The following is a 17339-nucleotide window of genomic DNA, read 5'->3' as shown; positions in this document are numbered from 1 at the left end:
CTTGGTCTTCTAGCACCTTTTCTCAAAGCGGTCGTATTGGTTCACACGGTACAAATGTCTTCTCTTCCTCCCGTACATTGGCTCATCTAAGTCAAAATTGTCAGAGGACGAGGCGTCCTCGTCGGAACTGTCAAAACGCTTTCGAGATACTTACGAGATCTCCTCTTATTAGTTTTCTTCTTGCTCTTTTGAGTCTTTCCTGGCTACCTCGATAGTAGGTTTCCGACCCAAATAGCCGGGAAGAGTCTGTTGCTCGACTCTTCTTCCGAGACTTCTTCTTAATCTCTATCAAGGTGTTGACCTTATGCTCAACAACATTATGGCCGACTTCAAAGGCGAATGGATGACAGCATGCCATCAGGAATGTACCTCGTCAAGTAGATTCTTCAGATATTTCACGTACTGTGGATCCTTGGAGTACCTAATCAACTGTCGGGCACAAGTGTCCGATAGTTGACCCGTATGTGTAGGTACAAGAGTTTCCTCCAGAGTAACAGCGAACGGCCGGAACGGGCATTCCTGAAACGTATTCCCACTTGAGCCAGACACCCGGAACGGGTACGGGAACGGAACAGCATTCCGCCCAGAGCTGTAACCGGAACGTTTGACGGAACGGGACCGGAACGGGAGTTCGGAACGCAGAATGGGCTGGCCAGGGCGGCAAATCTGAAATTTGAAATTATGACCTTTTTTTTTAAACAGGCCGTTCAAGGGGCAGCGTTTTTGAATGTTTGGGGGGGGGGGGGGGGGGGGGGGGGGGTATTCTATATAATGGCTCAAGGCCTCCTTGAAAGCTCATCCCTCCCTCAAGGCTTCAAGCTCTCAACGGTCAACCTTGAGCCTCAAGGCTCGTCGCGACGCCGCTCACATGCTCTAGCCTCTCTCTCAAGCCTCTCTCGAGTCTCTCTGCATCCCTTGGGCCTCAAGCCTTCAAGGCTCAAGCTTGAAGCTCGGAGCTCTCTCCATTCATTCTCCCTCTCTCGAGTCTCGTCTCCCTCCCTCTCTCTTGGGCCTTAAGGCTTTAAGCCTCAAGGGCCAAGGCTCAAGAGTCAAGTCCTCAAGCTTCAAGCTCCACGCCGCAACCTCTCTCTCTCTCTCTCTCTCTCTCTCTCTCTCTCTCTCTCTCTCTCTCTCGCCATTTCCACTGCTTATTCAGAGAGGGTTTCGGTCCTTTCTCTAGGTTATGAGGATCATAGATGTCTTGGGCTATATCTACTTGAGTTACACAGATATAGAGACACTTTACTGGGAAGAGCTAGAGAGAGAGAGAGAGCCCCAAAGACAGATTACAGATTTCTTCACTAGATTCGGGACAGCCAGAGGAGCAGCCATCACTGCAGAGCTCGGCCCACACTCATTCGACCACTATCGGCACTCTCATCGACCGAGCACTGGAGCTACGAGATCCAGACGGCCACAATTGAGGAGAGAGGCTACACAGCATCGACGGAGACTACAGCTGAGGATTCGAGCCATACTCTCTCGACATCCAGAGTGCAGATGAGGATGGATTCTAGTAGTAATATCTTTGTTCTAGTTCTTTTGTTCTTTTGTACCCAGACATGGTATCAGATTCAATATTTTGTAACAGATTGGTCTCATAGGTCATTTTGGCCTTTTAAAGACGTTAATATAACATTTCATCCCCCCCCCCCCCCCCCCCCCTCTCTCTCTCTCTCTCTCTCTCTCTCTCTCTCTCTCTCTCTCTCTCTCTCTCTCTCTCTCTCTCTCTCTCTCTCTCTCTCTCGCTCCCTCCCTCTCTCGAGTCTCATGGCCCAAGCTTCCGCATCAAGTGAACGTGTGTCATTGGGAGCGAAGAAGAAGAAGGATGAAGCTTCATGGTGGGACGAAGTGCATTCTCGAGCGTTGGGAAAGGCTGGTGGTGCACGTGCATGGAAGTGCAAACTATGCGGCTTTGAACAACAATCCAGCACAACTAAAGTACGTGCTCATCTCCTTAAGCTAGAGGGACAACAAGTAGCAATATGAAAAACAAGCAATTGTTGAAGGTATTTGAAGCAAAGGATGCCGCCATCAAAGCCAACAAAGAAGAGAGAGAAGCGGCCAAGCCGAAGCATTCCGCAATCGACCCCAATGACTTGGTTTTTCCCTCTTCTACACCTTCTTCATTAGTCGGTGGTGATAATAATGCAGCAACAGTGGAGACGGGGGCAACATCATTTCAACCGGCATTTCAATGCCTAATACTATTCCGGTCTCCACTCCCAAACCTCACCAACGCACCTTACATGCCACTAGGGATCCAAAAAGGAAGGAGGATGTGGATGCAAGTGTTGTACGCTTTTTCTATCATGATCACATCCCCTTCATAAAGGCTCGGGTAATCATTTTTTCATGGTCAATCATCTCGATTCTTATTCTCATCTAAATAATAAATCCTAATACCTCTTGTGTGCACTGTGTAGGCCGGAGTATTTCAAGACAATGTGCACGAGGATTAGAGAGTATGGGGCATGCTAGTGTCACCCTCTTCCGAGGCCCTCCGCACTACTCTACTCGACAGAGAGAAGGCCGTTGTGGAGATGGCAACCCTCAACATGAAGAGGCAATGAACGAAGTATGACGTGACCCTCATTGCGGATGGATGGAGCGACACTAGGAGGAGGTACATTCATGGCATTGTTGCCTACTCCAAAGGGGAAATGTATTTTGTCCACTCTCATGATGCTACGGAAACAAGGAAATCAGCGGATGTCCTTGCGGAAGAGTGGGCCTCCGCCATAGAGACCATTGGGTCGGACCTTGTGATAGGTCTAGTCACCGATGGGGAGGCATCGAACAGGACAGTCGGAGCAATTTCAGAGGGCATTTATCCTCACATCACGGTGTCCTCTTGCATGGCAGGTTGCCTTAACAACCTCCTGAAGGATTTCGGCAAACTGCCTTGGATAGAATCTCTCATTGCATCCACGTCTAAGGAGGTTTCTTTCATCAACAACCACAACATACTCAAACCGAGTTCTTGAAGCAATCGCAGGGCAAAGTGCTTCTAAAGTATTATGAGACCCGCTTCGCCTACAACTATCTTATTTAAGCCGCTTTGTAGAGTGTCAAAGTGCAGTACGGCAGCTCTTCATCAATACAGAGTTTGTTGAGACTTTCGTGGAAGTACAGTCGTAAGGATCATTTATACAAGAAAGGTAGAGGATCCTGAGTTCTGGGAATCTCTTAAGACTCTTGACAAAATGGTGAAACCAGTGATCCACTTGCTTAGAGTGATGGATGGTATGCAACCTTGCATTGGCAAGGTCTATGAACCAATGGATCGCATGGTCGAGGCACTTGAAGATCTTGAGAAGGACCCAAATAGGCTCGAAGAAATCAAAGACCTTTGCAGTAGTAGCAGGTGGAATGCCTATAGTTCATCTCTTCAAAAAGCAGTTTTTGTGTTCGACCCAGAGTTCCAGGGTGCAGGACAGGAGCAGTATTTGGAGGTAAACACACATTGCAACACCATCTTTAAGAAGCCTCACCCTGATCGTGACATGCAACACAAAACCATTATTAGCTTGCATTTTACAGGGATATGCGAGGATCGTTTGCGACAGCCGATGCCCAAATTGATCACATCAAGATTTCCTCCGTCTTGTGGTGGCAAGAAAATGGTTCAGATGGTCTCAATCTTCAGCGACTTGCCGTCCGCATTCTCAACCAAGCAGTTAGCTCCTCTTGCTTGTAGCAATTGTGGAGTCTATATAGCCACATTGCATCTAGAAAGAGAAACCGACTTGGAGTGAAGAAAGCAAATGACCTTGTTTTTGTCAATGCAAACTTAAGAATGCTTTGCAAATTAGCATCCAAAGTGACAGATCCTTTTCTACAGTGGGAGATGGAGGCAAAGGCAAAGGTGCTTGGAGAGCCAGGAGCATCTATGCATGAGGATCAGCCTATGCAAGAGGATTGGGATGATATTCATGACATACAAGACACAACTACATATTGGGAGGTGGGATGCTCTTCTGCCCCTACCCAGAGGTGAACATCAGGCATGAGTCGTGACTCATTGCTCATTGGTTTTTGACATTTGTCTCCTTCGTAGCCGCCGGTTTTGCCCCCCTTTTTGTAATGCACTACCACATGAGTGATTAAGTCTTGACATGTCACCTAGTGACTCTTATTTAGCACTCTAGTCTCTAGATGTCTTTTTGTAGCGCCTTGGCTGGCCTTGTAAGCCATCTTTATAATCTATCATCTTCTTGCTCCAAGCTTTTGTGTGGAGTCTTGACTCTATTCAACTTTGAGTTAATGTTCTTTCTATGAAGAATCAAGATGCTTTTGTAATTTGTAAAGGATGATCCCAGTTCATGTGTTGTGTGTAGTGCGCAATCGCGTGTAAGCCTTAAGACTGAAGAATCATTGCAAAGCACACTTAAATAGGATTCTACTTAGACTAATGGGTGTGTATGGCTCTCTACCAACCTAATTTAAGCATATTTTAAGCTTACCGTTCCGGCCCCCATTCCCGTTCCGCTTTTCCGGGGAGACCCCGCTCCGGAAACGTTTTGGAGGCACCCGTTTCCGTTCAGTGTAACTTTGGTTTCCTCCCTGCCAGATTCACTCCCTAAATCCATGTGTGTTGAAGGAAAAAGGATCAGATCCTTCATAGAAGAAGAATCGTTTGGGCTCTTATACCACTGTAATAGACTTGGACACTCCAAGCCAAAGATCTACTACAACACACGTGAGAGTGTTCTCCAATTGTCTTTCTCTTCTCTGTCACGCTTCCACGCCCACGCTTTGACATAAGTTTGAAATGATGTGCAATGTGCATGATCATTTAGTGTCTATCAAAATTTATCAACCTCTCGGATTGCATTTCAGACATGGACCAAAACCTTTGAAAACCTCTAAAACCCATTTTAAAACCTCCCATTTTGAAACTCCATGGCTACTATAATCCCATCTCTCGTAGCGCTTCTCACTCTCCCTAAGCACACTTCCAGCTCCAGCACACACTTGACACATCGGACCATTCATAGACGAATTTTGGCAGACCTCAAAATCTCTTATGAAACAAATGGATGGTAGCATTAATAAAAAGGCATGTGTTTCACCCGATGAAGGAAATGTTTCAAAGCATGAACCATTTTACTCACTTGATCTGCCGATACACATTCCATTGTGACCATGGATAATTCTGGAAATGTAGAATTCTTCAACAAGATCTATTGCTATTTGGTGGTATTGTCACGCTGATGTACTAGGGCCTTCAATGACACATCACGCAAGATGGTGTCAATAACGTATGAACACATTCACACATTACCATGGAATAGATAATGCACATTGAAACATTTGAGAACCAATGTTCGTACATTCGCACACATTGTGTATGGCAACAGAGCCAAATCCTCCATGTACACATAATATGATGTACTCACTCTCAGACATGCAACAACACACAATAATTTTAACCAATAGATTGACATAATGAAAAGAGGCAAAAAGAACATGGGTTACATGAACATAGTCGCTATCATCTGGCCACCTTATAATATTTGACGATTGAACAAGAGAATCTACCTCTTGATGAGGAGGTGAATTCAGCTCTCCAATGAATTGAAATAGAGACCCAGTTCTTAAGTGCAGGTCACGGAGATGTTGCGTGGCCACTTGCAAGCTGGTACCATCCTCCTCGCAAATCACAGCCATTCCTGTTTCAATGTCATAGCTTAACAACCTGTAGAAGGGAACCAGCACATGAAAATAAGCGTGCAATACGAGCCTGGAGCAAGATGTAAAACTCTCTCACTCTCTCACTCTCTCTCTCTCTCTCTGAGAGGATGCTTATACCTTCCCATGACACGGAAGGAGCCGGAAGTTCGAAACAAGGGACTGGCGGAGTGGAGCTCTCGCAAATGTACGATAGTGCCAGGCTCCACGCATGGAGACGACGTCGATGTCATCACTAGCGTCTTGTGCAAAAGCCCATTCGGCGGGTGCGTTTAAATGGCACTGTGAGGCTGCTTACACACCGCTCACCCAAGCTTGAGATTGGGCGGGCGGACGTGTGCCGCAAAGCAGGGGTCAAGTGAAGGACCGTTTAATTCATTCGTTAATAGACTTTCATGGAGCATAAAAACTTAGGGTTCCCATCACTTGCGACATGCCATGAACCCCACACCTCCCCATCCACATTCCAATGCCCTGTCCAACCCACCTATCACCCACCATTGAAGGGAATGAGAGACCATAACTACAAAAAGCTTGCCTTCCCCTACTACAAAGACCCGATGGCCTAAAATGACGTGTGTTGTCGATCGTGTGTCCCTATCACAGATCCTTTCACTCTCCTCTTGTTGTCTTTATAGACGAGAGCTATCAAGACCCCCTGGCAATGGACGGGGTTTGATCATCATGTCACTACATGTCGTTGTCACTTTTTTAACATATATAAACCACTCCAATCCTCAACAAATTAAAAAGCCTTTCAAAACATAAAGAGGAATAAGCAAATGGTGAGTTTAGAAAATGAAAAGAGTAGGTCCCGAAAACGACTTTTTCATTTGTTCATTAGCAAGAATCTATGGAGATTATGTTGCTTGAGTAGGGAGAAAATGGGAAGGCGGAGCTAGGTGGCAGGCTTATGTGGAGAGGGGTGGGAGTGATGCCAAGTGTGAGCCAAGGTGGAGAGAGGCACATCGCAATGCTTGGTTTCATTCGCTCTCGCCCTCGTCTCTCAAGCCAGGCATTGGGTTGAGAGTGGAGGCGTTGCTCTGTTTGTCGAGGACTGCATTGCATGTCTCTGCTGGACGACAAGCGATGCGAGAGTCAGCTTGGGCTGATGCGGGATCGCTTTGTGTGTCGATTGGTGTGGCAAAGGAATAGCGAGATAGACGGCAGCAGGAGCGTCATTTAGCGCGAGGCAAAATAGCTGGCATTTTGTGATTTGGGGGGCCGGAAGGGTGTTGTAGGGGGGGGGTATTGTGATGATGGGTTCTTCAGAACAAAACAGCGCACAGGAGGGCGGGGAGGGGACGGGGGCAGAGCAGTAAAAAAGAGGTACAGAAAAGCTGATGGTGACAACTTCGCTTATTTTGCATTTGAGTGCTAAAATTCTTTGGGGATCTTCGTGACTAATTAATTAATGTAAGCGCAAGAGTGGATCCAGTAGGTAGCCAAAAGACTATGGAAGTGGAAAGTTAAAATGCTTTTTGTCTTTATATAAACAGAAATGGTCGATTGAACATTACTACATTGGTGTTTTTCTTTGGTGAAGCGCCGTTAGTGTTTTCTTCTTTTGAAGTGTCCTTGCACTATGTATGTACTGAATATATTTATTTAGAAGCCGATAGGTATAAGGAAAGCTATTTATTCATTTACATTTGCTATGTAAGGGTGCATTCAAATTGCGCACAAAAATGGGCATCCTGAGCCATTATTTTCTACATTCAATTCACACTATTCGTGGACAATGTTTTTTATAACTTGTGAACCTTTTATTTTAACAAATGGTCTTTGACCTCCTGGCTAGGCTAGTAGGCGGATCAAGGCTTCTCTGTATCCGACGTTGAGAATGGTGCCCAAAGTTTTGTTCCAAGGGTATGAGGCCGCCCGCGGCTTGATAGGGCCAGACATAATACTTTTGCGCTCTACTCCAACCAGGTCACACCACGACGAACACACGAACTTGTCCGAATTGCTTTGCTTGGCAATCTAGACGCCCTCTAACGCACACCACGGTGTCTATTCAGTCTAAATATGCTTTCACAACGCCATTCGAAAATGGGCTACCAAAAGGTAATTCAAAATTAAACATAGAAGATTTTGTGGAACACACTGGTGAAATCAAAACCTCATTTCTTTGTAAAGCACGCATGCAATATGTCTTGTCCATAAAGATAGAGCACTAACCTTATGATTATTGTCTTCACTTGAACAAGTTTGCACAACAAAAATTACTTAAAATTGAAATGTCTTTACTTTTACGTCAACAAAAGGAAAAACAAATAAAATATGAAAAGAGAAATATAATATCAAAGCAAATAACTTCTCTCTCTCTCTCTCTCTCTCTCTCTCTCTCTCTCTCACTCACACACACACACACACACACACACACACACACACGCACAAAAACAAAGAAGAGAAAATTGATCAATGAAAGAAAATTTATTTAAATTTTAAAAATACTTAATATCAAAAGAAAGAAAAAAATAGCTTAGAATAAATGTATGTGTCACCATCTTTAGAAAAGGTAATCAACTCAATCACAACCAACTAAACATAATCATTAATTTGAGCCTCTGGAAATTGATTGGCAAATTTTTCAAAAGATATCATATCAACCCCTCAAAATCATATCGAGTGGCTCATTATCTTAAGTTAAGAGAACACTTCTGGGACACTGTCAACAAGACTTGGAAAACCATTGACCTTATGGTTGCCCAGTACCAACTTAATAGCTTGGAGGTCTTGCTTGTCCACAAAGTGATGAAAGAGCTTGACAATCTAGTGATGCCAATCTGTGATTCGGAGTTCGACTGGAATGCCTGGAAATGGCCCGGAAGCAGTCTCTTGTGGAAACCCCATACTAAAATCATTTATCAGACAATGATGCAAAAGAAGAATTGGTCTAGCCCCCTTAACAAGCTATGGAAAAAGCAATGGCCGGAGAAAAGATGGGAGCATGTAATGGAGAACATATGGAAGCCAAAGGTTCCGCAGTACATGAAGGTTTTCTTATGGAAGGTTATTTGGGGTGCTCTACCGGACGAGGGTGAAGATTCAAGAGAGAGGGATTGGGTCAGATCGATGTTTGGGGTGCAGGTTAGCTAGTGAAGATCTGGCCCACCTATTCATGGACTGCCCAGCTATAAAAGGCCTCGCAAGAAAGTATGCAAGTGGGTCCAGAGACATGGAAAATTAGTTTTTTTCAATGCTGACCAATGCCTTGGAGGTAAAAATTTAGGTAGTCCTGCACTCCGCGTCAGCACTCAGATCGTCATATACTTCTTCTTTCATAATGTATGGCAGACAAGGAACCGCCGTGTGTTTGAAGGAGGATTTGAGGTGGCAAGCTTCGCAGAAATTATACAAGAAAGCAAAGTGCTAATATGGGCACTCAAGCGCAAGCATCACTCGGGGGATTGGTCTAGGACTACTTGTGCCTTGTTGTCACTAGATGGAATGCCTAGGATGTGGGCAAATCTTGGACATCAGTAAATAAAAGATCTCAGAATGATGGACCTTGTGTATCAAGGATGTGGAGGCGGGGTGGTAGGGGTGGCTGCCCTGATAGCCATTGTAATTATGATCCCTTGATGTTGTCATGGCTTAACATGAACATGACAAAACCTTGTAATTTTTTGGGTTGCTCAATATAATCCATTCACAATTGTGAGTTTTGCAACAAAAAAAAAAAAAAAGTTAAGAGAACACTTCACATAAAAAACTCATTATCGTTTGGGATTAACAAAAAAAAAATCCACCCTCCCACATAGACCTTCCTTTGGCATGCCAAAAAAAAATAGCAAAGGTTCTAAAAGGTGGGAACAAGATGATGTGGGAACACCATATATCAATATACCATATATCAATATATCAGGTAGAATGGACCCCCTTGCCCAAAACTCTCATGTTTTTGGTGTTTACCTAGCCACCAACAAGGAGATGGCGAGTGGTAGTGTACATGCACTTAAGTGCCCATTTTCTTATTGTTAATAGATGATTGGCTCTAAGAACGTGAATGACAATCAGCATATGCTATGTGCAAAGCCTTTGAGTACCCATTTCCTCACCATGTACATATGATTGGCCTCACACAATTGACTAGCTTGCAACAAGCACAACACCTATTTTGGATAGGGTATAGGCTGCCCAAATATGGTGTTGTCTTTTTTTTGTCTTCCCACCAATGAAGACCTCGACCATTGCTTATTATGTTTGTCGAAAGGGCATAGACTATAGTGATGTATGTTGTGATTTGTGGACTTTTGTGTGAAAGCAAGAAAAACAACAAAATCTATCACACGTACAGATGCATTGATGAGAGAAGAGAGACTCTTAACACCCACTGATAAGAGAAGAGAGACACTTAACACACACTGAGGGCTGAATTTATGAAACCAACCACCCCTCTGAACGGATTGTCTTATTACTTATCTTTGAGAAGAGATTCTCAATCAATATAACTTGTTGCAATTATACTACGAACTTTCAAGATCAAAGAGATGGGCTACTCTGAGATCCAATAGCATAACATGTGTCTTCTTATTATGCTAATTACATCAAAACTCTCAATCCCAAAGCCTCAAACACTCAGTGACTCTAGAGACATACGGGAGAGGCAGATTGAGAGGAAGAGACATAGTACTTGTCATCTTTGTCATGGCATAACTAGAGCATAATAGCTATGGAGATTTTCATGAGAGGTAGAGAGTATGAGAATAAGAGAACCCCTTGTGTAAGAGGGAGAAGCTTTGCCTTTTCTTAATCTTGTTCGACTCAAAAAGGTAGCTAAAAACCCTACCATGAAGGAGTAGTTCCAACATAACTCCCTCCTCGGTCCTCTAATGAAAAAGCATTCAACATGAAATTTGGTTGATGCCATTTTGCATGCATCTCTTGAGTTGTTTTCGACCATCATCCTTCATTTGTGAGATAATCACACATTTCCCTCACTAGGTCTATCTCTAGAAAAACAGCTTTTGGGGCTCTAATTGGGCTTTTGGGCCTTGTAGCTAACTTGAGCCACCAATAAAATGAGTCATGTCCTTTGGAGCCATTTTTCCACTACTTGGTGGTCACTAACCTACCTTAGGCGTGAAGCCTCATCATTTGGCCCATTACCCCTCTATTTATAATCATCTTGCTCGCTTACAGAGGCATCTAGGACTTGTTTTGATGTTGCTTTAGCCCAATAAAAATGATTCTAAACCCTTATAGGACTCCCTAGGCGCTTGCGAAGGTAGCATCAATCTTTTGGAACTGTAAGGTTCAATGGTGCACCTTTCTGTCATAATCTAAACCATAGCCTTTCCACTCTATCTTATTTTCTTTTACTAGGATTCCAATTATATTGAGAAAAAATCATCTAAGTATACCAAAAGTTAGCTTCTATGACATTACCTTGCCTTCGAAAATCGTTGTCGCCCTTGGCTCTGCTTCTAAATAGTAGAGGGTTTGCTAAAGGTAGCATCATCAGTGTAGGCTCCCTATGGTTTTGTGATGCACGTTCTGCCATCATTATAAAGTTGGACCTTTTACTCTTTTAATTTTCTCCAAAGAGAAAACCATTTGAGTAGACCAAGAGCTAAACATTATTCTACTCTCTGACATTGTTTGACTATGATTCTTATCAAAGGAGGATCTCATAGGCACTTTTAAAGGTAGCATCATCTTTGTTGGCACCCTAGGGTCCTATGATGCACCTTTTTTACCATCATTATAACCTTGCCCCTTTTTACTTCTTTTTATTTTCTCCCTTCAGAATGGCCAATTCTAGAGAGAGAGAAACATTTAAGTAGGCCAAAATTCATTAGCTCATCCTATAAATCATAGTCATCCTTGACTATGCTTTGTACAAGGAGAGAGTAATCCTTGGTCCATTGGAATTTTGCAAAGGATACCTTTTTGCACTCGATGCCAATATGTAGTAGATGACCAATCTATTTGGTGCTTGTGAGCATGGGGTGTTGCAAGTGTGTTATAACATTTAAGATGCATATATTTTTTCAATAGATAACACATCTACCCACAACTTGGGAGGCAAAGTCTCTGCAAGTGTGTGCCCTTTTGTATTCATACACAGTTGGAACATGTGTAACATCTATTAATGAAGACACAAGCATCTCAAGTTTTACTTCATGAATCGGTTTTGCAACATTTACATCGATGTTTACATTTGAAGAAGTTTGTTGTAAGTAGTAATAGGCTCGGTAATAAGTATATTGAATCCTTTAACTAGGGCTTATGCATCCTTTTATCAGCTTTGAAAGAACATTTTTCAGAGTTTTAACAAATACGTACACAAGATCTTACTAGCATGGAACATTTGTCTTCATGATGGTATCTCCTCTTCTGCTTAGGAGGAACACTTGCTATTGAACTTTGATGGAATTTAATAGAATTCCATAGAGCATTGTGTCTTGGCCATTAAGCATGCATCTTAAGCTTACGAGTTGTCTCATTAATCAACCTTGAGCCTTGGAAGGGCTACAAGGGTCTGAAGTTTTACTTCATGAGTCAGTTTTGCAACATTTACATTGATGTTTACACTTTATGAAGTTTTGTAAGCAGTAATAAGTATATTTAATCCTTGGACTAGGGCTTATGCATCTTTTAGCAGCTTTGAGAGGACAATTTTCAAAGTTTTAATATATACTTATGCAAGACCTTACTGGCATTTTGTCTTCATGATGGTATCTCCTCTTCTGCTTAGGAGGAGCACTTGCTATTGAACTTTGAAGGAATAGAACTCCATAGAACATATTATCTTGGCCAATAAGTAGGAAACTTAAGCTTACGAGTTGTCTCATTAATCAACCTTGAGCCTTGGAAGGGCCATATTACCTTTTTTCCAACTTGGCATAGTACTTCTGATGACCCATGAGTTCTCCATGCCAAATTCTACCCTAGCAAACCTTACATGAGCTTTGGGAATCTAAGACAAATCCAATCATTTTCTTTTGAATTAGACATTGTGCCCATACTTTCCAGCAACAATCTTTTTCTTTTATTGTGCATCTTTAATTTTTCCTTGTTCTTGGCAAAGATCACCACTATGTTCATGAATTACAATAATCTTCCCATGTGTTTTTAATAAATCAAGAGGCCTTTTGATCTTTCCTCTTCCATTCACTTTGCTTGTGTAATCGTACTCCACAACAAATGATTACTCCTCATTTATAGCATTGATCTATTTGCAAAGGCATACACCTTAAGAAGATCAACAGTATGGAGTTTACTATCTCACTGTGACTACTCTTCTTTTTTAAAAAGGATAGTTCAATAAGAAATTTAGCCTTGTGCTTTATTTTTATTTTATTTTTTAAACTCTTCCAGTTCTCATCATTTTGATTTTATTCCTACAATGAGTGGACCATTCTATACGATTAAAGAAGATAAGCAAATTTTACTATATTTGGCTCTTATTTCTTCTCTAATACAAGATGGGCATATTGCCTTTGAAAGTTTGGGTTTGTAGCATACTCATCTACCCCACTACTAAGATCATGTATGGGGAAACCACTCATCTATCATGTGTGTTCAAGATATTACCTCAATATAATGTTATATTTACATTGTGGGCCTTATTTATTAAATTTATTCGTCATTTGAAGCCATATCCAACCATTGATTCAAGCATGGTTGATGTGCATGGGTCAGCTTTGCTTTGGCTTTTAGAGCATGTGTTTTTGGAATCTTAATTCTAAAAATGGCCCTTGTTTGTTTGGTCTCCGTAACAAAACAATTGTATCAACCTTTTCCCACACGAACGGGTCCTTGTAGTTTATATCCCAGAAACCCTTCCAAAAATTAGTGTAATCTTGAGCATCTATCATACCACTCTTTCTAGCACAAGGTGTCCAATATTGAATCAACAGGTCTCTATATTTTGGTGATGTAGGCTCTTTATCAATGTCTGACAAATGGAGCAAAGGAGGATTTCCTTGTGTTAACCTTGGATTCCCTTCACTGTCTGTTTTCTAAAGTAAAAATACTTCCACTCCACTTTGAAACACCTACATGTGCCTTATATTGCATCACTAGTGACTACTCTTGCATAAAGAACCTAAATTGATGTGGTTTGGAGTGATTAACAAGTATGCCATGTTTATCACAAAGGTAGCCATCAAAATATTTCTTGAAAACAGGGAACTTTGTGAGCAAGAATGGAGCTAAAGATGAGTTGGTTCTTAATGTATCCATCCAATGTGGCAAAGTATAGGTTTGTGTAATTCTCAACTTCTTTTGAAACCTACTAAGCATAGCGTCTCCTCACGTGTATGTCCAACCATTAAAGATCATAGATGGATGGCTTTGGAAATCACCCTTGCAACAAGCATTGATAAATAAGCAATTTTCCCAGCACAAGTGTCTAGTTGTCACAACAAGTTCTCTTGAAACTTATGAAACGTTGACTGCAAATCATTTTCTGCAATTTGAGCGATCCAATAATGGGCTCTTTTCCATCACTCATGTTGTGGTACTCTAAAGCATCCCTTGTGCTCAAAGCATATAGCAATGAAACGATGCTCCTGGGAAGCCCCTTAATTACTAGATCACCAAGAGGATGCTTATCTCTCCTTTTTTGGTTGTGTAAACAATTAGCAATTGAGCCAAGTACAAGATTTGGATCAATTGGCCACAAAGTATTTAAAACAAAATGTCCATAATGACCTTCTCCATGTCCACGAGTGGTCATTCCAATCAATGCTACTTGCAAATTATAACCTAAATCCACACCCTTGGGGACAACACGTAGTGTAGGAATTGCTATCTTCTTTTGATCCATCTTATCATGATTATGCATACATATTTATGTGGTTGAGTTTTTGAAAACGTGTACCATGCATAATGTAAGCTCTTGCAACTCTTTTGTTGTGCCATGTGAACTTATCTCTCCCTTAAGAGTAGAGCTCTTTCTTTGTTAGCTGATTCAACGTCAGTTAACAGGAGCTGCTAAAGACCAAAGACGTACGGATGCACATCGAGAATGAATACCAATACAAGAGGTTGTGTGCACTTGTGACGCTGTTAGCGACGGAAATACATTGGGTTTTTATACTCCCCGACATCGCTAAGACCGTCGCTAACAACGTCGATACGAGAGCGTCGCTAACAACGTCGATACGGGAGCATCGCTATAGCTGTCGCTATATAGCAATGATCATAGCGACGCTTACAGGCCACCTATAGCGACGTTTATAACAACGTTTATAGTGACGCTGCAGAGCCTTATATAGCGACGCCCGAGAGATTTTTTTTTTTGGTGGCAGGGCATTCATTGAATGTTTCAATAATTGAGTAAACCTAAATGAATCCAAGATAAGCCTACATTCACCTTTGAAAGAAAGTGCAAGCTTAGATATAGACCCAAAGTAGTCACCCACAAGACAACATAACCATTAACTCCATCATCCATAGTATTTTTTGCAGAATAAAGAGAATAAAGATACAAAACTGACAAAAGGAAATTGATGAAATTAAATCAATGACAATTGTACACATCATAGGCACACTTGATTGTTAAACTTTGCAAATGTAATAGTTACAACACCATTGTCATTATTGAAAAAATATACATAGTTTTCCAATAGTTACAAAAGACGTATAAACGTCATCTCATGATACATATGCTATGACAAAAGGAAACTAATGCTATCTAGCTACGGCTAGACTGATGTCGTCTAATCAGACGTCTCATCGCATCCAAGCGGCGTATCTGTCGGATTCTGCAAAAAAAAACAATAAGACAACTTTCTGTAAGTATAAACATATAATTTATAAAACAATACAACAAATAGAAAAGAGTAAACCCTAATACTAACCATGCCGTCTCGAGAACTCAGAATGGCCATCAGGGCATTTAAGCCCTTCCTGCCTGCGTACTCGTGCTCGTACGGTGTGGGGTCACGTCGTGTCTCATCGATCATTGTCAAAACATACAAAGAATCCATTATGTTAGAATTTAAAAACCCCTAAACCCTAAACTATCAAACCTAAAGAACAGTACGAAAACACTTACAAAATCTGCCTCAAATGATGCCCACTCGCCGCTCCCCAAGTGGTGTGAGCTCCCTGCCTCTACTCACGCTGTGGCTGCCTTCTTTTGTTGCTTCCACTTGTCAGGATTCTCGCGCGTTGCTTTCTTTGCATTCTTCCAATCTTCTTTGACCAACCAATCTGGTATGTTTCACCCATGCTTAATTTCTTTTTGCACTTCGGAATGCTTGTGCTTGCAATATTCACTCATTCAAACCTTCATCAGGTCTTCATTGAAGCGGTCATCTCGTGTTGAAACGGGAAACTCGTCATGCAGCATGCTGATGACTCTGTCTTTTAAATCACTTGGTACTTCACTCTAGGTGTTTAGTATGTAGTGTCTAAACACCTGAGAGCAAAGACCACGCATGCACGAGATCACCTTCTTGCCTTCATCATCCAAGATGATGCCACCGCTGAAGTCGACGGAGTAAGTCTAGGCCTTGAAGCGAGGAGTGTCGATTGGAGTGACTCCTGGAGGAGTAGCTAGTGGTGTGTGGCTACTAGGAACGGCCGTCAGCTGCGCAAAACCTGGTGTAGATGGTGATGCCGTGGCTGGTGTGGGGGCGGGCAAAGAAGGGGAGGGTAAAGAGCCTTGTCAAACACGAGGCGATGTCAAGGCATCAGCGGCGGCATCCCCACAACAACCTCCGTCGCCACCACTAGAGTACCGGTGCCTAGATGAGTGTGAAGATCATTTCGTCGACATCGAAGCTTCGGAGCGTGTTGAATGCTCCGAAACAGAGGGAGATGCTAAAGGAGTAGGAACGTGTGATGGTGCTCCAGAGCGATGATGCTCCACGTACCACTGTCTCTACTGGGGTGACAAAGAAAAGAAACTCATCATCATCCATACCTGCATTAAACACACAAACGTTTAATCTTAATATTGAATGAATGGAGAAGAAAACATGGACAAGTAGAGAGAGAGAGAGAGAGAGAGAGAGAGAGAGAGGACTCATAAAGGTGGATTTTGCCAACTCTCTCTCTCTCTCTCTCTCTCTCTCTCTCTCTCTCTCTCTCTCTCAGACAGGGTGACCGGATTCCATCTCTCTCTCTCTCTCTCTCTCTCTCTCTCTCACACACACACACACACACACATACACACACAATATCCTTGCTGGTGGTTTAATCCATCTCTCTCTCTCTCTCTCTCTCTCTCTCTCTCTCTCTCTCTCTCTCTCTCTCTCTCTCTCTCTCTCTCTCTCTCGTTGGTCAGTGCGCGGCAGCTTCGGTGTTTCCATCTCTGTGTGTCACTCATTCACCGCGTGACGCCGCCTAATCTCTCGTACACGCCCAAATGTTTTGCATGGCGGCTACTTATATTGAGTTCTGCTTGTACCCAATCTAACTAACGCATTGGCCTGCAAGTCCAGTATTCAAACAAGACGATAAGGTGCCTGCCATGTTTCTGTTGGAGTATTGTTTTGAGAGCTAGAGACTTTCTATATGAGAAACGCAAGTCTCATGTAACCTTGTCAGTGATTATAATTTATGCAGGGAATTAAGACTGCAACTAGGCGAGCGCCCATGCCCATAATGGTATCTCATCTGTATTCCTTTATATTGTTGCTTATTATATTATGTAGGAATTTAGAATTTTTAGAGAGTTA

At 42.4% G+C, this 17339-nt stretch overlaps 1 protein-coding gene across 7 annotated transcripts in view; it reads right to left on the bottom strand.

Moving 5' to 3' along the window:
- The window catches only part of LOC147457580 (CST complex subunit TEN1-like), a 59138-nt gene extending 53032 nt beyond the window's left edge, over positions 1-6106 (bottom strand). Inside the window, exons 1-2 of one of the 7 annotated variants that reach the window (XM_086512437.1) lie at positions 5815-6104; positions 5545-5701 (exon numbers count right to left, since the gene is read on the bottom strand). In XM_086512437.1, coding sequence (XP_086368563.1) covers positions 5545-5701; positions 5815-5927 — 270 coding nt within the window. In that variant the 5' untranslated portion in view covers positions 5928-6104. Of the gene's footprint in view, positions 1-5268; positions 5702-5814 lie in introns of those variants that run through there. The other 6 variants (XM_086512442.1, XM_086512438.1, XM_086512441.1 and 3 more) reach the window with 6 other exon arrangements.
- Positions 6107-17339: the final 11233 nt, after the last annotated feature.

Source organism: Adiantum capillus-veneris, chromosome 5, assembly GCF_014529385.1.
Source record: "Adiantum capillus-veneris isolate H3 chromosome 5, ASM1452938v2, whole genome shotgun sequence".
Taxonomy (NCBI): domain Eukaryota; kingdom Viridiplantae; phylum Streptophyta; class Polypodiopsida; order Polypodiales; family Pteridaceae; genus Adiantum; species Adiantum capillus-veneris.
Note: the sequence above shows the minus strand (reverse complement) of the source record. Positions and strands in the feature narration are given on the sequence as shown.